The sequence below is a fragment of the Pipra filicauda genome, unplaced genomic scaffold (genome assembly GCF_003945595.2).
Source record: "Pipra filicauda isolate LSUMZ 115617 unplaced genomic scaffold, ASM394559v2 scaffold716_size133577_pilon, whole genome shotgun sequence".
NCBI lineage: Eukaryota > Metazoa > Chordata > Aves > Passeriformes > Pipridae > Pipra > Pipra filicauda.
Window position 1 is genome coordinate 110447 of NW_024104883.1, and position 23087 is coordinate 133533.

At 60.5% G+C, this 23087-nt stretch overlaps 1 protein-coding gene and 1 long non-coding RNA gene across 2 annotated transcripts in view; both read right to left on the reverse strand.

Moving 5' to 3' along the window:
* RAB10 (RAB10, member RAS oncogene family) overlaps positions 1 to 11570 on the reverse strand; it is a 44434-nt gene extending 32864 nt beyond the window's left edge. The window contains exon 1 of the mRNA XM_039389211.1: positions 11079 to 11570. Within this exon, the coding sequence (XP_039245145.1) occupies positions 11079 to 11205 (127 nt within the window). The 5' untranslated portion in view covers positions 11206 to 11570. The remainder of the gene's footprint in view (positions 1 to 11078) is intronic.
* A 1910-nt stretch (positions 11571 to 13480) lies between these two features.
* LOC120324816 lies at positions 13481 to 16477 on the reverse strand. Its single transcript, XR_005566421.1, has 2 exons — positions 15621 to 16477; positions 13481 to 13777 (listed from the first exon to the last, which is right to left on the reverse strand). It is a non-coding gene; the product is annotated as an uncharacterized LOC120324816 (long non-coding RNA).
* Positions 16478 to 23087: the final 6610 nt, after the last annotated feature.

A 23087-nucleotide genomic window follows, 5' to 3' on the forward strand; every position in this document is an offset into this window, starting at 1 on the left:
GGCTGGGACACGTCCCTGGGGCTGGGACACATCCCCGGGGCTGGGACACATCTCTGGGGCAGGGACACGTCCCCGGGGCTGGGACACATCCCTGGGGCTGGGACACGTCCCTGGGGCTGGGACACATCCCTGGGACACATGGACACCCAGACTGAGCAGACACCCCCAGTCCAACACTGTTGCAGCCTGAGCCCCCTTCCACTCAGCCCAGCAGCACTTGTGCTCACCAAAGCAGGAATGAGATGCACCAGACTCTCCAGAGAACTCACAGTCCTGGTCCATGCTGTCCCAGACACACCAACACCAGGTACAGAGCCCAAAGAACTACACAGTCGTTACCTCTGCTTTCACCAGAAACCTGAGTAGCTAAAATAACTAAATAACTGACTTTGTTGTGTACTGGCAAGATCAAAAAGCTCCGCAGACATGAAAGGCCTTCGATCAAGGAATGGGGAGCAGGGGTGGCTCTGCACCAGCCCCACACAGCTGGATGAGCTGTACAGGCACTCTGCACCCAGCCCCACACAGCTGGATGAGCTGTACAGGCACTCTGCACCCAGCCCCACACAGCTGGATGAGCTGCACTCTGCACCAGCCCCACACAGCTGGATGAGCTGCACAGGCACTCTGCACCAACCCCACACAGCTGGATGAGCTGCACTCTGCACCAGCCCCACACAGCTGGATGAGCTGCACTCTGCACCAGCCCCACACAGCTGGATGAGCTGCACAGGCTCTCTGCACCAGCCCCACACAGCTGGATGAGCTGCACAGGCACTCTGCACCAGCCCCACACAGCTGGATGAGCTGCACTCTGCACCAGCCCCACACAGCTGGATGAGCTGCACAGGCTCTCTGCACCAGCCCCACACAGCTGGATGAGCTGCACTCTGCACCAGCCCCACACAGCTGGATGAGCTGCACAGGCTCTCTGCACCAGCCCCACACAGCTGGATGAGCTGCACTCTGCACCCAGCCCCACACAGCTGGATGAGCTGCACAGGCACTCTGCACCCAGCCCCACACAGCTGGATGAGCTGCACTCTGCACCAGCCCCACACAGCTGGATGAGCTGCACAGGCACTCTGCACCAGCCCCACACAGCTGGATGAGCTGTAGAGGCTCTCTGCACCAGCCCCACACAGCTGGATGAGCTGCACTCTGCACCAGCCCCACACAGCTGGATGAGCTGCACAGGCACTCTGCACCAGCCCCACACAGCTGGATGAGCTGCACAGGCACTCTGCACCCAGCCCCACACAGCTGGATGAGCTGTACAGGCTCTCTGCACCAGCCCCACACAGCTGGATGAGCTGTACAGGCTCTCTGCACCAGCCCCACACAGCTGGATGAGCTGCACTCTGCACCAGCCCCACACAGCTGGATGAGCTGCACTCTGCACCAGCCCCACACAGCTGGATGAGCTGTAGAGGCTCTCTGCACCAGCCCCACACAGCGGGATGAGCTGCACTCTGCACCCATCCTTACACAGCTGGATGAGCTGCACTCTGCACCCAGCCCCACACAGCTGGATGAGCTGCACAGGCTCTCTGCACCAGCCCCACACAGCTGGATGAGCTGTACAGGCTCTCTGCACCAGCCCCACACAGCTGGATGAGCTGTACAGGCACTCTGCACCCAGCCCCACACAGCTGGATGAGCTGTACAGGCTCTCTGCACCAGCCCCACACAGCTGGATGAGCTGCACTCTGCACCAGCCCCACACAGCTGGATGAGCTGTAGAGGCTCTCTGCACCAGCCCCACACAGCTGGATGAGCTGCACTCTGCACCAGCCCCACACAGCTGGATGAGCTGCACTCTGCACCCAGCCCCACACAGCTGGATGAGCTGCACTCTGCACCAGCCCCACACAGCTGGATGAGCTGCACAGCTCAGCTCCCTCCCGGTGACAGAGGCACAGCCACAGAGGATGGGGGGACAGCTCAGTTACCCCACAGCAATCCCACTGCACAGCTGGAGGGCAGAGGACAGATGAGACACAGCCTGCAGCCAGCCTGGGAAGGTGTGAAATCAGGGCTGCTGCCCAAGGACCTGGAGACAGCCAGGTACTGCTACCAGCATTTTAATGACCCCAGCTCAGACATTATTACAGATCTGCCACAGCAGAAGAGTTGAAGAAGGGCAGTCGAGGGAGTGACCTCAGGGAAGGCTCCTGCCAGGGAGGCAGGGTGGTGAGGAAGAGCAGGTCCCATGCCCATGGTTAGAAGGGCAGGAGATGACACCTGGCACATGAACAGGTCAGACACCAATGGGTGAATTCCTGTGTCCAGGTGCCTGAAGTCAATAACTGAGCACCTGAAGTGAAATGTAGAACCACCTTCACTCCACGAGGCTGAAATGCTGGGGAGACCAAGTTAAGACAGAACCATCTCTCAGGGACAGAATAACTTCTTTGGCACCAGGTACAACCTGTTCAGGGCATGTTGTCACAGAACAGAGACAAGAGTTTGATCTCATAAGCCACAGATGAGACAGCACAACCAGCCCAGCTCTCCTGAGCCTTCCAACAGCCTCCAGTGGGTGGTACCGTGCCCAGACCCAACCCGGGTCAGCCACCCTGGGAGAACACCTGAAGTTATCCCAGCAGGAAGTTATTCCATCCTTGGAACCACGGCTTTCAGGGCTTCTGCAGCTCAGATCCTGGGCCAGGACAGCCTCCCCCCAAGGATGACACTGGTCCTGGCCCCACCAGGCTGCAGCCCCACAGGAACTGCCAGTGCACACAGCACACCAGAGCCATTGGGAAGAGACCACTTCCAGCACTCCTCCCAGTCCAACGACTGCTTCAGTGCATCCAAACACCAGCAGGGCAGTTTGAGAAGCATCCCTGAGGAGAGAGCTGTGCAGGGGAGGGTGTCAGTGCAGGTACTGCCCACCCAGCAGCACTCATGAGAGCAGGCCTCTCCCTGGGAGAATCAAGTCAGATTTTGGAAGTGCAAGACACAAACGAGCACTTCTCCAGGTTACTCAGCATGGAACAAGTCACAATCCCAGTGGGAGAGAAAGCCTGGAGTTGTTTTAGCTGCAAAAAAGAACCAAAACATGCAGAGACTTCAGTTAAACCCACACAAGAGTCGTAGTTAGACCCACGCAGAAAGGGAAACCCACACAGTGAAGTTGCACCGAAGCACCAGACATTCAAGACAACTGGCAGCAGCAGCTCTGGTCTCTTCCCTGTTTTCCCAGGGCCACACAGGGAATTCCCACAGCACCAGGAATTTGACACGCCGGTTTTTCACAAAGCATTTCTGAAGTACCTTCGCCCCCCTCCTCACTGGGGTTCCACAAACCCAAGCCCAGCTGAAACCCTCCTCCGTGTGCCCTCAGGTCATGGAGCAGAGCAGGCCCTGGCTGCCAGTGCCTGGAGGATCCGTGCAGGCTGTTCCCACCCCGTGCCCTTCCCGGGCATTCCTCAGCCCCAGGTGGGATGCAGTTTCCTGGCAGAGCAGCCTGATCCCAGCCACCATCCCTCCCGGGATCCTCCAGCTCTCCAGCCAACAGGCAAGGACAGCTGCCCGTGCCCAGCTCCAGGAGGGAGGAGCAGGGAGCAGGGTGGGCACCCAGGGCTGCCAGGGCAGGGACAGCAGAGGGGCCTGCCAAGGCAAAGCCCCTCACAGGCAGCACCGCTGGACCAGAGGCACCAACACCTGCCCCAAACCCCTGCAGGGTGGGATTGTTTCCTTTCTATCCCCTGATGAGCATTTTATCAATAGACTCTCCATTGATCCTCTAATTAAATATCAGTATTGACTTCAAGGGTGGAGAAGATCAAGTGTTTCCTCAGGATAAAGAGAACCTTCGAATCCCAGAGTGGTTTGGGTGGGAAGGGACCTTCAAAGCTCATCCAAGTCCCACCCCCTGCCATGGGCAGGGACACCTTCCACCAGCCCAGGTTGCTCCAAGCCCCGTCCAACCTGGCCTTGGACATTTCCAGGGGCAGCCACAGCTTCTCTGGGCAACCTGTGCCAGGGCTTGACCCCCCTCAAAGAGAGGAATTTATTCTGTAAGAGAGTAAGAGATTTTCTTTTAAAAGAGGAAAACCAAGAAGTCGAGAGGAAATCACTTCTCTGCACCCCCCAGCTGGGCTTGTCACTCAGCAGGGCACCAAAAACTAATCCTAGGCTGTTTAAAACAGAGGCTGTGTCCCTGCTTAAAACAGAGGCTGTGTCCCTGCTTAAAACAGAGGCTGTGTCCCTGCTTAGCAGCTCCTGAGCGAGATTCTACCAACACCACCAGGCATTTTGTGTGGCCTCCTAGAACTCCCGAGCAGCCCACGGATCACACAGCCTGTCACAAGCAGCTCCAGGCCCGTGCTCGGGATCTGCACACGCTTTACTCCAGAGAGCATCAGTGCCTGCCCCACTCTTCAGCCCTGCCACTGCTGCAGTGCCAGCTCGGTGTGCCCCGGGCAGAGCGCGGGTCTGAGCCGTGCTCGCTCCCTCCCTGTGTCCCCCCGGGCACAGCGAGCACTGTGGGGAGCAGCTGGGAGGGGTTCCAGGCACATGGAACAGCAAAGGGTGTGCAAGGGCAGCGTGAGGGCAGCAGGGCTGCCAGGGCTCTGCAGCCTCCCCGTCCTTCACCGCTGGCTCTGCCCCGGGGCTGCCCCAGCAGCAGGAGAGGAGCCAGCCCAGTGTGGGGCTGGTTGCACACTGGGGGCAGGGAGGAGGGAGGGCCAGGCACTGGAACTGCTGCCAAGGGCTTTGTTGGTGTGGAACTGCAGCCACACAGTGAATTGTCAGGGGGAACCTCTGAGGCCCAGGGCAGTGCCCTCCCTGTGCTGGCACTGCTGGGGCACCTCCAGTGCTGGGGCAGCTCTGGGACCTCACACAGGAGACACAGGGAGGGGCTGGAGCGTGGACAGGGAAGGGAAGGGAGCTGGGAAGGGGCTGGAGCAGCAGGAGGGGCTGAGGGAGCTGGGGGGGCTCAGCCTGGAGAAAAGGAGGCTCAGGGGGGACCTTCTGGCTCTGCAACCCCCTGACAGGAGGGGGGAGCTGGGGGGGATCGGGCTCTGCTCCCAGGGAACAAGGGACAGGAGGAGAGGGAACGGCCTCCAGCTGTGCCAGGGGAGGCTCAGGTGGGACAGGAGGAGGAATTTCCTGCTGGAAAGGGTGGTCAGGCACTGGCACAGCTGCCCAGGGAGGTGATGGAGTCTCCACCCCTGGAGGTGTCCCAGGAAGGCCTGGCCATGGCACTCAGTGCTCTGGGCTGGGGACAAGGTGGGGATGAGGCACAGGGGGGATCCATGGGCTGGGAGGGCTTTTTCAACCCAGATGAACCTGTTATTTTGAGTACAAGTACCACCCACTCCAGTGTTTCCACATCCCCTGCTGCCCTACAACTCCACCAGTCCAGATTTGGAGGGTAACATGAGGAGCCCGATCAGGGAACTGATCCAGCTCAGCTGAAAAAACAGCCACATTACACAGAGAACTTTCCAGCCAGCTCAGCTCCTCAGCACAGCCTTCCCCAGCTCCTCATCAGCGCTGCCAGGAGTGCACGAGCAAAAATATTGCTCATTATTCAGGGCCCTGGCTGAAAAAAATCCCCAAACCCCTCCAATAAAAACCCCAAACCCAACCCAGCCTCCGTGTACAGAATCACACCCCAAGTCCAGGCTGCTCTGGAACCCTTCTCCTGGAGGTCCCAGCAGTCAGTGGTGAGGAGAACCCTCTCTCCAGGCCAAACAATACTTGTCCCACCTCCAGCAGCCAAGAGCCGAGGGGGATTCCTGAGCTCCAGCTGTATCCACAGCACCAACGGATCCACTTCCAGCTTCTACTTTCATTCTGATGCCACTGATCTTTTCCCCTCCAAAGTTCCCCTGGCAGTCAGTTGTGCAGCTCAGTCACCCACAGGCAGACATGACCCGGGCATCTCCTGCTGCCTGGTGTGTCTCTGGACCCCACAGCCTGGAAATGGCCGAGCAGGAGCTGGGATGGGGGGTTGTGGGATGGGGGGTTTGTGGGATGGGGGGTTTGTGGGATGGGGGGTTGTGGGATGGGATGGGGGGTTGTGGGATGGGGGGTTGTGGGATGGGGGGTTGTGGGATGGGGGGTTGTGGGATGGGGGGTTGTGGGATGGGGGGTTGTTGGGGTTTTTTTTCGTCTCCAATTCATCTGCTCCGTGCCAGGAGTGAGAAAAAGACTGAACCCACAGCCTGGGCACAACAGGAACAGAACTCACAGCTCCTACTGCTCCTGCCAGGAATACTTTGGGTTGGAAGGGACCTTAAAGTTCATCCAGTTCCACCTCCCACCAGCCCAGGTTGCTCCAAGCCCTGTCCAACCTGGCCTTGGACACTTCCAGGGATCCAGGGGCAGCCACAGCTTCTGGGAAGAAGGAAATCAGCACTTCCAACTGCTGCAGTAATCCTCCTCTTGGACCCAAGAAACTACTCGTTTTTCAACCTTCATTGCAGCCACCACTTGGCTAAAAGCACTTTCACCACTCAAACCATTATTTGCACCAAGTTTGCTTTCCCACAATCTGCCAAGTCCTTCCCCATTCTCTATCTGGGACTCCTCCCTTCCCAATATTTAAAATATCACAGTCCTGGGTGAACAAATCCTCCCGGGATGCACAAAGAAACTTGTTGTATTTATTATCTCGGGACTGATTTTAAAAAACTTCACTGCTTAAATGTGCCAGCATGAAATGATTCCAAAGCAAGTGCTTCCAACTCAAAACCACTTCTAGGAAATGGCAGAGAAATAATTAAAAAATAATCAGAAGGTAGTTTTCCTGTACTCTCACATTTAACATAACAGTTTTGCACAGGTTTGGCTGCGTTCACAATAAAACACAGGTGATCAAACCTCAAAATCACTGCTTTTTCTCCTGGGATTTGTAGGGTTGCAGTGTGGTGAGCAAAGCCCAGGAACACAGAGTACAGCTGCACCTCCAGCAGGGGTTAAGATCCAGGGAGGCTTTACCTCCATCACTGGGAGGGATCTCCCAAAGCTTACACACCCTTTGTTCTCCTGAGCTGTTACCAGTCAGATTTCACTGAAAACATTTTTTTTGTGACTCATCTTAATTTGCATTTGACTTAGTCAGACAACAGTGATTATATGGTGGGGCTCAGTTTTGACATTCAAATTTTGGAGCCTCCCTCCCTCCCTGTCCCCAGGTACCAAAGGCTGGAGCTCCAGAGTGTGCACAGAGCTCCCACAGCTCCCCTTCCCTGGCTGGCTTCAAACCATCCTGACACGCTGAACGCCAGCAAAGATCACTAAAAAAAAATCCAGATCTCAAGGACACACCGGCAGGAAGTTACTTTTAGTAACACTTTTACCTTTGAAAATGAAGAAAATCTGCTGGTAGCAGGAGTGGCAGCAGGGAAGGCACCAAAGCTCTCAGCTACACCAACACCCGGCCCAGTGGAGCGTCCACAGAGCACGGCTGAGAAGCCACAGCAATCCCCAAAACCAAACACCACAAAAACCATCCCTGCACCAGAAAATCGCTGCAGTTCTCACAACTAAAAATGGCTGAGGGTAGGCCAAGCCTGCCGTGATTTGTCCCCTCTCCACCTGCAAACAGCGAGGCAGCAGTGGAGGCCCAGCCCCTGCCTCCCCCCCCCCCGGGGAGGTGAGGATGACTCTGGGATTTCTTGCAGAAATGCCACTGGAATATTTATAGTGCCTGAGACAGGGCAATGAAACCGCTGGCACAGGCACCTCAGCACCTCCAAAAGCTGAACTGCTGCTCTAGCAGGAAATGTTAGATTGGAGAGACTCAGAGTCAAAGTCAGAGTGTGTCAAATCACACGGACAGTAAGTTATATCCCAACGGCCATCGTGGATTAATCAATGTAAGGTGAGATGTGACGTGAAGAGAAGTCACTAATGTGAGGCAGAAATGCTTTATTATTTCATCTTCCCTTACACAGCACACAGGCCTTTGGTTTTAGAGAACTGAATCCCTCCTCACTCATCCTCCATAGACACAGGCTGGTTTCAGTATTCCTTGAGATCCCTCTTTTCCTTACAAAGACTGAACCTTCCAGTGGCTGAAGCAGCGCCCAGGAGAGCTGGAGAGGGACTTTGGACAAGGGATGGAGGGACAGGACACAGGGAATGGCTTCCCACTGCCAGAGGGCAGGGATAGGTGGGAGATGGGGAAGGAATTGTTGGCTGGGAGGGTGGGGAGGCCCTGGCCCAGGTTGCCCAGAGAAGTTGTGGCTGCCCCTGGATCCCTGGGAGTGTCCAAGGCCAGGTTGGAGTAACCTGGGCTAGTGGAAGGTGTCCCTACCCATGGCAAGGGGTGGGACTGGATAAGCTTTAAGGTGCCTTCCCCCCCAAACCATTCCAGGATTCCATGAGAAGTCCCTGCTACAGCCACCCCCAAACCCTGCAGCACACTTTGCAGGCTGGACCATGCCAGGTTCCTGGTGGAGCTCCAGGCAAACAGAGCCCTGGGTCAGAGCTGCCACGCTCCCGAGCTGTTTGTTGGGTGTCTCCAAACACAGGGAGAGGCTCAGCCAAGGGCTGGTCCCCTCCAGTGTCACCCTCTGTGTACACAAGTGCTCTGGGGACGGCGTTTCCTCGTGCCTACAGCTCAGAGACTCCACTGGAGGCTTTCCCTGGAACTCTCCTCTCCCACCTGCACAACCAGCCCGAGTGGCTGCTGTGCTGGGATTTCCCACAGCAGGGACCACCAGGGAAAGCACCTCCCCGGGCCCCTGGATTGGCACTGCTGCAGTGGGGGAGAGCCTGGGGCGGTCTGAGAGCTGCAGCTACCAGTGGGAACCTGCAATCATGTTTTCAGCCAGATTATCCCATCCCTTTGCAGTAATGTGGACAGCAATGCACTGGACAGGTATTTTATGCCAGGTTTTTCCATCATGGATAGGCTGCTTTTCCCAAGGTGCTAATGTGGAGTCTCCCTTTCAACCAACACTGCCAGCATGGGACACTTCCCCCCAGGTTCCCTCGTTAACTTCCCGAAAAACCATGGAAACAACACATTTAAGGCATCTTTGGGCACTTAAAGCATCAAACAGAAAATCTATTTGTACCCCAAAAACTGCCAAATTCCACTGTGAGGGCACACTGACACACCAAGGGATGTTCACACACATCCAGACATCCCAGGCCAGAATCCAGGGAATAAAACACCTCTGCCTTCCAGTTTATGCACTCCAGAAATAAACACCCCCTGGCCAGAATTGGTCTGACTGGTGGGAAACACTTCCAAACTCTGCACGTCCTAAACTTGGTGGTGCTGCTCTTGAAGGCCCCAAACCCGCAGCCAGACCAACAACCAACACCAATTACTCAATTCCTGATTGCTCAAGGATCACCAAAAGCACAGGGACCGGGCAGCAGGAGCCTCCATGTGCCCGCTGACTCCTCAGCTATGACGTTGCCTATTTTTAACTTTGGGAATTGAAATAAACCTCGGGAGCGGGATGGGAGGGCGAGGAACGCCATGTGATCCCAGCCAGGACCTGCCAACAGCGCTGGAATACACCAGGGCAGCAAATCCCTGCAGCCCCCAGAGCCAAGGCAGCCCTGGGAAGGGGCACTGTTAACCCACTGTCACACACACACACAAAAAGGGAGCAAAACCTCGAGTTGAGGCCCTAAAAGCTTTTGGGCAACGACATTCTTGACACTTCATTGTCCCAAACATACTCTTTTTCCCCACTTTGAATTACCCAAGGCTTGCTTAAGACAGTCTTTTGATGTGCTGTAGTCCAAGCTGCAATTTTTGGGCGGCATTTCCACACGGATGAGGAAGTCCTTACACCCAGCACTAAGATTTACTCTGACACTCCACGTTCTCCTGCCCTCACTGAGCAGCTGCACTGCCCATCATTTCAGGGACTTACAGCAAACACAAAAGCCAGATCCAACTCAAGCCCCCCCCCCAGATCATTTTCTTTTTCACCCAGATGTGGGTAGACACATGTTACACCACTGGGGGCTGCAAGAAAACGCAGAGCCGGGAATTCTCCTAAATTTCCAGAGCCAGTCACCAAGAGGGTGAGAAGCTGCTGACCTGAACTGTTCATCTGCAAGACAAGATGTTCAGGGCAGGCAAACAAAACGCTGGGCTATACCTGGAAGGATGTTAGGGCCCAGGCCTGTCCCACAGCACAGATTACACGGAAAAAGGAAAGCCAGGGAAAAGACACATCCCTCCTTGGTGATGTCAGGGCAGCTCTACCTTGGTCAGGAGCTGCACAAGCGAGGAAGGGCCGGAGCCAGCCCGGCCAAGGTGGTGGTGGGGGGGAAGGACAGCTTTGTTGGGCGAGAAAACAGACCCCACCCACGAGCGCGATCGTTCCTGAGCCACAACGCAGGCCCGGGGATCCCACCGCCCTCCTCCTGCCCGCGGGGAGCGGGATTAGCGCTGATGGAAGGGGCCAGGTGGGCTCTGGCGGCTGGCACAGGGCGCGGGGGACGGCGAGGGTCGCTCGGGGTCACCCTGGGCGAGGAACCGCGGGCAGGGAGGGAGGGAGGGAGGCACGGAACCCACCCTGCCCTGCAGCGGGGGCGAGCCGGCGTCGGGCGGCACCGGGGCGGCTCTGCCGGGGCTCCAGGGCGGGGACAGAGGGGCTTTGGGGGGACACACACACAGCAGTGGGGCTGGAAGGGACACAGAGGGTTCTTGTGGGGGTGACACGAGAGCGGGGCTGGAGAGGGGGGTCCCTGAGGGGACACACGGGGTCCTTGTGGGCTGACACAATGGGGGTCTGGGGACACACACAGGAGTGGGGACTGGGGGGGACACGGGAATGACAGAGAAGGTCCCTGGTAGGGACACAGGAGCGGGACAGAAAGAGGGGGGACACAGGGGGTCCCTGGAGGTGACATGAGGTATGAGGGGGATACAGGAGTGGGACTGGTGGGGGACACGCAGGGGGCTCCCGGGAGGGGACGCAGGAGCGGGGCTGCGGGGGGACACAGGGGATCCCCGGAGAGTGACACAGGAGAGGGCTCGGGGGACACAGCGGGACCCCGGGAGGGACACTGGAGGTCCCCGGGGAGCGGGGGGACACACAGGCATCGGGCGGGGGCGGGGGGGGCGCGGGAGCAAAGGAACTGACCGATGGTGGAGATGAAGGTGGTGTTGAAGGCATCGTCGGAGAAGCGGAAGAGGACGCAGGTCTTGCCGACCCCCGAGTCCCCGATGAGCAGCAGCTTGAAGAGCAGGTCGTAGGTTTTCTTCGCCATGGGGGAGGGCGCGGCGGCCGCCGCCGCCCCTCCTCGCCGCCTCCTTCACCGGGCCCGGCCGCTCCCGAGGGCGGCGGCGACGGCGCAGGACGAGGAGGAGGAGAGGAGGAAGAGGGCGAGGAGGAGGAGGAGAAGGAGGAGGAGGAGGAGGAGGGGGCCCACAAAATGGCTTCCTGTGGCGGGGCGGCCTCGCGCGCTCCCCGCGCCCGCGGCTCCTCACGGGGCGGCGGCGGCGCCCGCCCTCATACCCCCGCGGCGCTGGCGGTGCGGCGCGGCGTGCCCCGGCTGTGCCGCGGCTCCGTCCCGGCTCTGTCCGTCCCGGCTCTGTCCGTCCGTCCCCGGTTCCCCGCCGGGCTCGCGGCGGCTCCTCGGAGGCGCTGCCGAGGCTGCGCGCGCCGCCTGCCCCCCCCCGACCCCCCCGCGGCTCCAGCGCCCCGCACCGCGCAGGCCCGGCGGGGGCGCGCGCGCACCGCCCGTGACGTCACCGCGCGGCCCCGGAGTGCGGCCGTTCGGGGGGTGGCTGAGGGGTTTTGGTGATATTTTTTTTTGTTGTTGTTTTTTTTTGGGTTTTTTTTTTTTTTTTTTTTAATTCCCGAGGGAAGGGACGGGGATGCAGCGGTGGGGCTCCTTGGGAACCTCGTGGGGTTTAGCGAGGCCAAGGGAAGGTGCTGCGCTTGGGTATGAACGACCCCCGGGATCGATCCAGGCTGGGGATGAACAGACCGAGAGCGGCCCTGGAGAGAAGGACATGGGGGGGCTGGTGGGGGAGAGGCTGGACATGGCCCAGCCCAGAAACCCCCCGTGCCCTGGGCTGATCCCACAGGGATGGTGGGCAGTGAAAGAGGGGATCTGCCCCTCTGCCCCCTCAGCTGAGACCCCCCTGCAGAGCTGCCTCCAGCCCTGGGCAACAGCAGCACAAGGACGTGGAGCTGCTGCAGAGAGTCCAGAGGAGGCCGTGGAGATGCTGCCAGGGCTGGAGCCCCTCTGCTCTGGAGCCAGGCTGGGAGAGCTGGGGGGGCTCAGCTGGGGAAGGGAAGGATCCAGGGATCCTTCTCTTGGAGCCCCTTCCAGAGCCTAAAGAGGCTCCAGGAGAGCTGGAGAGGGACTGGGGACCAGGGGGAATTGGCCAGAGGAAAGGGTCAGATGGGATTTTGGGGAGGAATCCCGGGACATCCCGCCCTGAACCTCTCTCAGGTGGGACCGGCCCCGCAGAGCCCCCCCCGTGGTGACGTCACCGGCGGCCGCGCGGCCCCGGCGGCCCCGCCCCTGCGCCGCCGTAAGTCCCGCCTCTTCGCCGCGCTTCCCGCGCTTCCGTTGGCTGCGCCCGCCTGCCAGTCAAACCTCCGCCCCCAGAAGAGGGTGACGTCATCGCGGAGGGGGCCGCGCGCGAGCGCGGTCCCGGGATGGCGGTGGGGGCGGGAGGCGCCCCCTGGCGGCGGCGCGTGAGGGGGCAACGAGCCCTGCCGGGGATCCCGCCCTGCGCCGCCGGGAACACAGAGATTCCTGGGATCATGGAGCGGTTTGGGATAAACGGACCTTGGAGATCATCCAGTCCCACTCGCTGCCATGGGCAGGGACACCTTCCACTAGCCCAGGTCACTCCAAGCCCCGTCCAACCTGGTCTTGGACACTTCCCGGGACCCAGGGGCAGCCACAGCTTCTCTGGGCAACCTGTCCCGCAGTGCGACCCAGTGCACTGCCAGCTGCAGTTTGCTTTCATAACTGAGTATCCTGCCATCAGTCATTTCCCACTGCTTGCAACGTGAGTTATCTCAAACTCATCTGGGGACAGGGTGGCTGGAAAGCTGGAAAAGGCCCTGGGGGTGTTTGTGGCAGCAGCTGGACACGATCCCAGCTGTGCCAGGGTAGGCTCAGGTTGGCCAGGAGGAGGAATTTCCTCATGGAAAGGGTGGTCAGGCACTGGCGGGGGCTGCCCAGGGAGGTTTGGAGTGCCCAGCCCTGGAGGTGTCCCAGGAAGGCCTGGCCGTGGCACTCAGTGACAAGGTGGGCATCGGGCACAGGGTGGGCTTGATTATCCTGGAGGGCTTCTCCAACCTCAGTGATTCTCTGAAAAGGTTTTATGAAAGTCGTGTCCCTCCCAAGGTAGGGCTGTGAAGACGCACTCTGGGGTTTATTTAGTGTTTTGGTCCCTCAGCCCTCCCGGTGCCTGCAGGCAGCTGCCCTCACCCTTAGTGGGGTCCCAGCTCTGTCTCCAGATCCCCTGGACTCGGGCAGCGTCTCCTCTCCGGGAGCTGACACAGCAGACACGCAGGAGTTTGCGGCTTCACAGAGAAGGTTTATTTTTAGCACTTTGCTGGATCAGTGTAAGGGCACTGTACAAACACTTCCTCTCTGTCACTGAGCAGACAGGGGGAAGCTCCAGTGTCCATGGAGAGCTCCGTGGTGCAGGCACTGCCACGGATCCCAGCTGGGGACCCACGGGCCGGCGGCCCCCAGTCACTCCCAAGAGGTTTATGAGCACTAGATGTTTGCATAGATGTTACAGCAGCCTTTTGTCCTAGAGAGCTTGTCCATGGCCTCCAACACTTCAAAGAAGTTCATCTTTAGGGTCCTGGAGAGGAAGTGGTACCACACAGAATCACGGAGTCACTGAGGTGGGAAAAGCCCTCCCAGCCTAGGGAGTCCCCCCTGTGCCCAATTCCCACCTTGTCACCCAGCCCAGAGCACTGAGTGCCACGTCCAGTCCTTTCTTGGACACCTCCAGGGATGGGGACTTCAGTGCCTGACCACTCTTTCCATAAAGAAATTCTCCCTGAGATCCTCACTTATCCCTCTGCAAACAAGATGGAATATTTTCTGTCTGTCGTCTAAGGCTAGCCCCGATTTTAAATTGTTAAATGTTATTCCCTGAGGGAAATGATCCCGCAGGAGACACCCCACCAAGGACAAGGACACCTTTACTCTTGGTTGCTCCCTCAGGAGACCATCCTTGCATTGCTGCTATGTTTGGGGGTGTCCTGGGAGAGGTGGAACAGCTCTCACATTTCTCCACACCACACCCTCCCCAGGGTCTTCTGTCTGATCCCAGTGGGGCACTGATGTGCTGTGACTGGGGGAAATTAGGAATGGGGTGGAGGGGGAGAGCCAGCAGGATCCAGCAGGACCCAGCAGGCTCTTCCCTCTTCCTGGGCTTGCCAGGGACAGCTGAGCACTGGGAGTTGCAACACCCAGGGCTGGAGACGTGTGTCCTGTGTGTGCCCTCTGGATCTGCCCTGGGGACGGGAACAGTGAATCACTGCGAGTTGTGCAACAGGGTTTGGGGCTGGGGAGGTTCACTGGGGAGAGCTGTTACTCACACTGGGCTTGCTGGTTACTCAAACCCTCTCAGAGCAGGGCCCAGCCCGTGGCGTGTGCGGGGATGGAAGAGCCTTTGTCACCCTGGAGCCGCCCTGAACAATCCACTTTGTGTTCTCCAGCTCCTCCCCCAGCCAAGGCAGGGCCAGGGGCTCTGCTGCCGGGCCCGGGCACAGGTCAGGCCATGTGAGGAGGTTCTGGGCCCACTGTTCCTGGTTGCTCACCTCGAGGGATGAGCTCCCACGGAGCACAGGCTGTCCCAGCCCTTGGACACCTCCAGCTCACACCACTTCGGGAATGGGTGGAACCCCAAACTTGTGTAGGGACAAGAGCCCCAGTGGAGCCGTTAAACGGCCCCAGGTGCTCAGGGAGTTGTGTGAGGAGGAACAGAAAAGGGGTTGGATTTGCTCCACCTGCTGCCACAGGACGTTGTCCTCTTGGCAGGGGTCCCACAGCGTGGTCTGAGCTCTGGGCAGGAGCAGGAGCTCTGAACTCCGGCCACAGGCACGGGCAGGGCCCAGCTGCCTGTTCTGTTTCACTCTTGTCATCATGGAGGCAGGAGAACTCAAATGCACAGAATCACAGAATCATCCAGCTGGGAAAAGCCCTCCCAGCCCATGGATCCCCCCTGTGCCCCATCCCCACCTTGTCCCCAGCCCAGAGCACTGAGTGCCACAGCCAGGCCTTCCTGGGACACCTCCAGGGCTGGGCACTCCAAACCTCCCTGGGCAGCCCCTGCCAGTGCCTGACCACCCTTTCCAGCAGGAAATTCCTCCTCCTGTCCAACCTGAGCCTCCCCTGGCACAGCCTGAGGCTGTTCCCTCTCCTCCTGTCCCTTGTTCCCTGGGAGCAGAGCCCGACCCTCCCTGCTCCCCACTCCTGTCAGGGGGTTGCAGAGCCAGAAGGTCCCCCCTGAGCCTCCTTTGCTCCAGGCTGAGCCCCCCCAGCTCTGGTAAATTTTTTGAGACACCTTAGAAAACCCAATGTAAGAAAGAAGCTTTGCCAGAAAGTTGAATTCCTGAGGAGGGGAAGTGACAGCGACGCAAAGAGGGGTCCCCCACACTGCTGTTCTCTTTTCCAAACGTGGTGTTGGTTCTCACCAGGCTTCCAGGCCACATCCTGCTTCCAGCTGATCCTCACAGCCACAGGGAGCAGCTCCTGATAAGGCCGTTTGGGCGTGGCAGGAGAGGATGGTGTTTGGAGCAGCCCCAGCTGCCCCTGCCAGCAGGATCCAGCTCTCACCACCTCGGATCTCACCTCCCTGCCTCTCCCAGGCAGGTGGACAGACAGAGCACGAGAGGAACAAGAAAGGCAGCTCCCTGTCCCTGGAATGGGGATCCCCACTCCGATTTCTGTTCCAGCCACTCCGCTGGGAGCAAAGGACTCGGTCAGTGCTTCAGGTGACAGGGAGGACACAGAGGGCCTGCAGAGCCTTTGCCAGGTGGCTCCATGTGCTGGACGTGGCTCTTATTTCTGCACAGTCACCTCGGCCTGGCTTCTGACGTGGCAGTGCCTGGATCCATCCCAGGAGCCTCCTGCCCTCGCCGCTGCCCGGTGCACCAGGACAGAGCTCGGCCCTGAGCTTGCAGGGGCTCCTTCCCCAGCTGGAATCCCTGCAGACCTCGGTGTTCCCGTGCCTCTGCCCCATCCAGGACAGACAACCCCTGCAAGAGGTTCAGCCCCTCTGTCTGCTGCCAAAAATTCCTGCCCTCCAGTGGTGGCACCGCCTGCTCGTGCTGGGTCAGGATCCCGTGCTGCTGAGGGGGGAAGAAGCCCGGCATTGTTGTCAGTGCTTTGCAGAGCCAGTCACAGCCTCGTTTCCTGCGCTTGGCAATTGGGGAGCGGAGCCACGGTGGAACAAGGGGCTCAGAGGTGGCGACTGCCGACTCCCCACCGCTGCTGGGTGAGGCTCTGACCTCTGGCAAGGGCAGCTCCTCTCCCCTGGCAGCCAGGGACTCCCACCTGGAATCAGGGAATCGCAGAACCAAGAACCATTGGATTAGAAAAGCCCTCTGAGACCATCGAGTCCAACAGTTCCCCAGCACTGCCGAGGCCACCACTCACCCACATCCCCAAGTGCAACATCCCCACGTTCCTGGCAAGGAGGCAGTGCCAATTCCAGCTCCTGATTCCTTCTGGAGCAGCCCCCCTGCTGACTGAGGGGCTCCCTGGCAGGTTGTTAATGATAAATCAACAGTTACCCGCGAAGGAAGATGAGGTGTTAGTCCCCGGATCCACGGAGAGCAGGGCCTGCCCCACACACACACACTGGGCACTCATTCTGCTTGCCCGAGGGTTTGGAGGGATCTCGGGAGCGTGGGAATGTCCCTGGGCAGCAGTGGAGTGCAGCACAGGCAGACTCTGCCTTTTTCAATTCCATCTTGCCAGCAGGTTGTTAAACCCTTTAATCTGGGAGCGGCGATGCTGAGCCGCTGCCTTACAGACGCTGCTCACTCCACATCTGTTGGAAGCCACGGCCCAAGATAAAAGCCTGGAGCCTCCCACGTGGTTGCCAGCCATCCCTTTTCCCTCCCCTCTCAGCCCCCTGGGACGTTGGCAGAGGTGGGAAGAGGGATGGTGGGGCACAGCCCGGGGCTGCGGCACCTTGGCAGGAGGCCGCGGAGTTCCCGAGGTCCCGCAGGAGCCGGGACACGGCTCGGGAGCCACAGACAGGGAGCACTGGGCACGTGGGGGCTCCCAGCCTGCAGCTCCCAAACCAGGCAGGGCTGCAGCTCCTTCCAGCCTCCTGGTAGTGTGGCTGGTGGTGAGTGAAGTGGGACAAGACGCTGCTAAGCCATCCAGCCCCACATCCCAACAGGATTTCTCCTCTGGAGCCACGTCTGCTCCTCGGAGCAGCCCCAAGGGCCTGCAGGAGAGGCAGCACTTTGCAGTGGGTTTTATTCCTCATGTCCTGTTCATCAGGAGACACAGCTGACCCCTCCCCTGGCTGTTTGGAGCATCCAGGGGTCATGTGGAGCGACCTGGCTGTGGAGGGGAAGACGTTGGAGCTCTGCACCCTGCGCTGGCTCCCGTTCCCCCGCTGCCGTCTAATTATAGAGGAGTCAGCTGCCGGCAACTGAGCCACCCTAAATCCAGGCTTATTACGAGCTGTGCTGGCCCCTCCGACTGCCCCCCTTTGGATATGGGCTGAATCTCGCACCAGATCCCCTTCCTGCCTTCCCAGCTGGCTGGGGGGCTCCCCTTTCCCACCCTCCTGTGCCGTGCCCGGGCAGTCCCTGCTCAGTTCACTGCCTGAAAAGCCAGAAATCCTCTGATCTCAGCCCAAGGGCTGGAGCCCGAGGCCCTGCTGCTTCCCAGGGATCTGGCACGTGGAAATGGGGACGGCAGGAGGGACGCCAGGAGCGTGGGGTGGGTGAGGAATGCCACAGGCAGCTGGGCACATGGCTGAGCTGAACCACAGAACTGCCCTGGAGGGGGGAAATGGGAAACAAATCCGGTGGATCTCTGGGAATGGTGGTTTGGGGGGAAGCAGCCAAATGCCTGCCAGACCCCCAGAAACCCTTTTCCCCTGGAGAAGCCAAGAGGGCGAGAGGGAGAAGGGCCATCGGTGGGGGACAGTGAGAGGATCCACCTTCTGAGCCCGAGCCAGGAACACCGTCCCACCAGGATGTGTCCTTTTCCCATCAGGGAACACAGGCTTTTCTCCAGGACTGCTCCAGCCAACAGCAGTACCAGGTGGTCAAACCCCAAGGGAAAGCTGAAGGAATGTCAGCCCGGTGACTCAGCAGAGGCTGCTGTCCCTGCTCCCGACCCTGCACTTCCCTGTGTCCCTGCAGCAGCACTGCAGAGGGATGAGGGCCCCCCTGGGGACAGTGGTGCCTCCGGGGACCTCACTGGTGTGGCAGGACTGTGCCCCAAGGACACCTGTGAGCCCCAGCCCCTTTTCCTGGTGACAGCAGGGGTAGGATTTTGGCAGCTCCTGCTGCAGCTTTGGTTTAAGCACCACAGGGCTGGGCAGTGGCAGCAAGCTGGGAATGGCACTAGGACCAGGGGATGAGACTGAGAGGGGGCAGGTGAGGCCAAGCTCCATTCTGCATCCTGCCCTGGGCTGGGGCTCCGGTCAGAGCAGATCCGAGGCACCCTCGGAGCAGGGTTTGGGAGCAGGGTTTGGGAGCAGGGAGCTGCTCTCCAGTCCCACAGTGGGTGCAGCTGGGGCGGAACAGGGTGGCTCGGGGAAGCTGCTGCTCCAGGGCACGTGGGGCAGGTCCTGCCGTGTCCCTGGCACCCTTTCCCTTGGGCACGGCCCTGGCAGAGCGCCCAGCACGCCACAGGGACCGTGGGGCTGAGGGAGACAGGATGGGTCCCACGGGTGGCAGAGCGTCCCCGCCAGCCCCGGCTCTGGGTGTCCCTTCCCTCCCACGGCTGTCCCTTCCCTCCCACGGCTGTCCCTTCCCTCCCACGGCTGTCCCTTCCCTCCCACGGCTGTCCCTTCCCTCCCACGGCTGTCCAGCTCCGGCTGCAGCCGCTGCCCGGGCCAGGCAGCCAGGGAATGCTGAGAGACCCGTGGGAAGGGCATCCCAAGGTCTCATGGCAGCCCTGCTGCCAGCCGAGGGTGTCGAGTGTCTCAGTGGCAGGGGGTACATGGGGCCACACCCCCCCCGGCTCCCCCCGGCTCCCCCCACCTGCAAGAGCTGAGAGTTGGCTCGTTTGGCATTTTCCAACAGTTTTTTTCCACGTGGAGAATCTCTCTGGAGCAGAGCTCGGCTGTTTCCACAGGAGCATGGGGGGGGGAGGCTCAGGTGGCTGTAGCCCCTTTCCATCCCATCCCACACACCATAACTCCCCCATACACACCATAACTCCTCTATAGACACCATATCCCCCCCATACACACCATAACTCCCCTATAGACACCATATCCCCCCCATACACACCATAACTCCCCTATACACACCATATCCCCCCCATACACACCATAACTCCCCTATAGACACCATATCCCCCCCATACACACCATAACTCCCCCATAGAGACCATATCCTCCCTGACACCATATCCCCCCCATACATACCATATCCCCCCCATACACCCCATACACACTAGTTCCCCCATACACACTAGTTCCCCCATACACACAAGTTCCCCCATAGACACCAGTTCCCCCATACCCACCATAACTCCCCCATAGACACCATATCCCCCCCGACACCATATCCCCCCCATACACACCAGTTCCCCCATACACACCATACCCCACCATGGAGCAAAGGGTGGGGGCAGAGGGGGCTCAGGGCTCTGCCCTGGCTGATTTGGGGGCTGCTGTGGGGCACCCCAGGGCTGGCCCAGGAGGGGCACGAGGAAGGTTCAGTGTCCCCTCAGCCCCAGCACCCCAGGACAGCCCCAAGGGACAGCCCTAAGGGTCACCCCAGGCCGCCAGCCATCAGCAGAACACTCTGGTCCCGTGGTGACACCTGTGGGCAAGGGACTGTCCTCGTGTGTCACCCTGCCCAACCTGGCACCCTGCCATACCTGGCACTGGGTCCCCACATGTCACTCTGCCCCTACCTGTCACCTCACCCTCCCTGTGTCAGCGTGTCCCTACAGGTCACCTGTGACATGTCACACTGTCCCTGCCTGTCACCCCCTCCCTACATGTCCCTGCCCCTGCCGTGTCACCCTGTCCCTCTGTCGCTTTGTCCTTATCTCGTGCCCTGCCTAAATATCCCCCGATCCCTGCGTGGCACCCGCCTGCCCGTCCCTGCAGCCTTTGGGACATGGGCACCACGGCTGGGGCAGCGGGGCTGTGGTGCCCTCGAACCCACCCTCGGGAACACGGGGGCAGTGCCACAGGCAGAGCCAGGCAGCACTGGTGTCCCTGCCCACCGGATTTGGTGTCCCTGCCCCAGGGCACAGGGATCTGGGAGGGAGCCAGGGCGAGGGGGCTGCAGCAGGGACGGGATGATCAGGCCCGTGCTGGCCCGTGGGGGGCTGTCCATGATGGCTGTGCCTGCAGTGGGGGGCAACTGCAGGGCCCTGCGGATGGATCCTTCCCTGGGAAAGGGCAGGAGAGGGAAGGTGGCCCCAGCAATGGCTCCTCCATAGCCCCCATCATGTCCCCACCCCATTCTCTACCTCCTCCATCTCCCCATCACCACCTCCATCCCTCCTCCATCCCCTCTCCACAATATCTCCATCCCTCCACTGCTATCCCTTCCCCCAACTCCTCCAACCCCCATGACCCCCTCCATCCCTCCTCCATCCCCCTTTATTGCCTCCTCCTTTTCCTGCCACCCTCTCCATCACCTCCATCGCCCTCCATCCCTACTGCATCATCCCTCTCATCCCCCTTCCACCCCCCTCCATCCCTCCTTCCATCACTGCTGCATCCCCCCTCCCACCCCTCTCCAACATGCTGAAGCCTCCCCTGAAGCTTTCATCCCCTTCCATCCCCCTCCATCCCTCCTCCATCCCCCTCCATCCTCCCTCCACCCTCCCCATCCTCCTCTCCATCCCCCACGTCTCCCCTCCATTGTCCCCCTCCATCCCACTTCCATCTCCCCTCCATCCCTGCTGCATCCCCCTCCCACACCCCCTCCTTCACGCCCTCCTTTGTCCCCTGGTCCCCCCTCCATCACCGGGGCTGTGCCTTTGGGGAGGGGACTGTTCCCCCCTGGAAGCTCCTCCTGGAGCCAGAGGACTTGGAGAGGGCCAGGCAGGCCTGCATATGGCAGCAAACACCCTAATTAATTAATTATGGGATAATCTCTGGTTCCGGGGAAGGAACGGGTGGCTGCTCAGACTCGATTAACCACAAGAATGTTTAATCTCCCCCCACAGCCCCATAAGGAACCGGGATTATTCCCACTGGGCTGTGCAGGGAAGCACCAGCCTGCGAGGGGACACAGAGCCTGGGGCAGCCCAGGGACCCCCAAACACTGCAGGGGGCTGCCAAGTGACTCTGCCAAGGGTGACCCTGCCCGGCTCCACAGGGATGGGATGGGATAGAGTGGGATGGATGGGGTCTTATCCCTGTGCCTGCTGCCAGGCCCAAGGAAAGGGCTTTGTCCCTGCTCGAGTGCTAGGGCTGGGCACCCCCTGCCTCTCCAGTCCCTCCTGCCCTCCGTCCTGCACCCTGCACCCCAATCCCACAGCCCCCATCATGGACCCTGCCCCCCAATCCCACAGCCCCCATCATGGACCCTGCATCCCAATCCCACAGCCCCCATCATGGACCCTGCACCCTGCATCCCAATCCCACAGCCCCCATCATGGACCCTGCATCCCAATCCCACAAAAGTACTCTGCATCCTGCATACAAATCCTGCATCCTTCATTCTGCAACCCACATCCTGCCTTCCAGTGCAGCATCCCAGCCCTGCATTCCAATCCTTCATCCCACATCCCAACCCTGCTTTCTTCATCCCACATCCTGCACACTGCATCCCACATCCCAGTCCTGCATCCCAATCCTGCGGTTTTTATCCCACATTCCAATGCTGCATTCTCTGCCCTGCATCCCAATCCCGTGCTCTGCATCCTGCATCCCAGTCCTGCATCCTTCATCCCACGTCCCAGCCCTGCATCTCAGCCCTTTATCCTTCATTCCGCGTCTCAATCCCGCATCCTAACACTGCATTCCAGCGCAGCATCCCAGTCCTGCACCTTTCATCCCTCACGCTGCCTCCTTCATCCCCCATCCCAGCCCCGCATCCTTCATCCCCCGTCCCAGCCCCGCATCCTACATCCCCCATCCCAGCCCCGCATCCTTCATCCCCCGTCCCAGCCCCGCATCCTTCATCCCCCGTCCCAGCCCCGCATCCTTCATCCCCCATCCCAGCCCCGCATCCTTCATCTCCCGTCCCAGCCCCGCATCCCCAACCGCGCAGCACAAAGGCCGCACTACAGCTCCCGGCGTGCCCGGGGGGAGCCGGGGGGGGGTCGCAGCGCTCCCGGGTGCGGATGCGGGTGCGGGGCGCGCTCGGGGCCGCGCTCGGGGGGGCGCGCGCGGGCGCGCGGGCGCGTTGCGGGGCGCGCACCAATCGCCGCCCGGCCGCGCCCCGCCCCGGCCCGCCCCGCCCGCCCCATCCCCGCACCGGGCGGGGCGCAGCGGCCGCGCTGCCATGAGCGAGCGCCCGGCGGGGCCGCCCCGCCGCGCCCCGGCCCCCCGCGCCCCCCGCGCCCGCTCGGCCCCGGCCCCGGCCCCGGGGATGCCGCGGGGGCGGCGCGGCTGAGCCCCCCAGCCCCGCTGCGCCGCCGGCCCCGCCCGCCGCCGCCATGGCCGGTAAGCCCCGCAGCGGCTGCGAGGCGCTCCGGGTGGTGGCCCGGTGCCGGCCCATGAGCCGGCGGGAGGAGGCGGCGGGATACGAGCGCGTCCTGGAGCTGGACGTGAAGCTGGGCCAGGTGAGCATCCGCAACCCCCGCGCCGCCCCCGGGGAGCTGCCCAAGACCTTCACCTTCGACGCCGTGTACGACGCCAGCTCCAAGCAGGCCGACCTGTACGATGAGACGGTGCGGCCGCTCATCGACTCGGTGCTGCAGGGCTTCAACGGCACCGTCTTCGCCTACGGCCAGACCGGCACCGGCAAGACCTACACCATGCAGGGCGC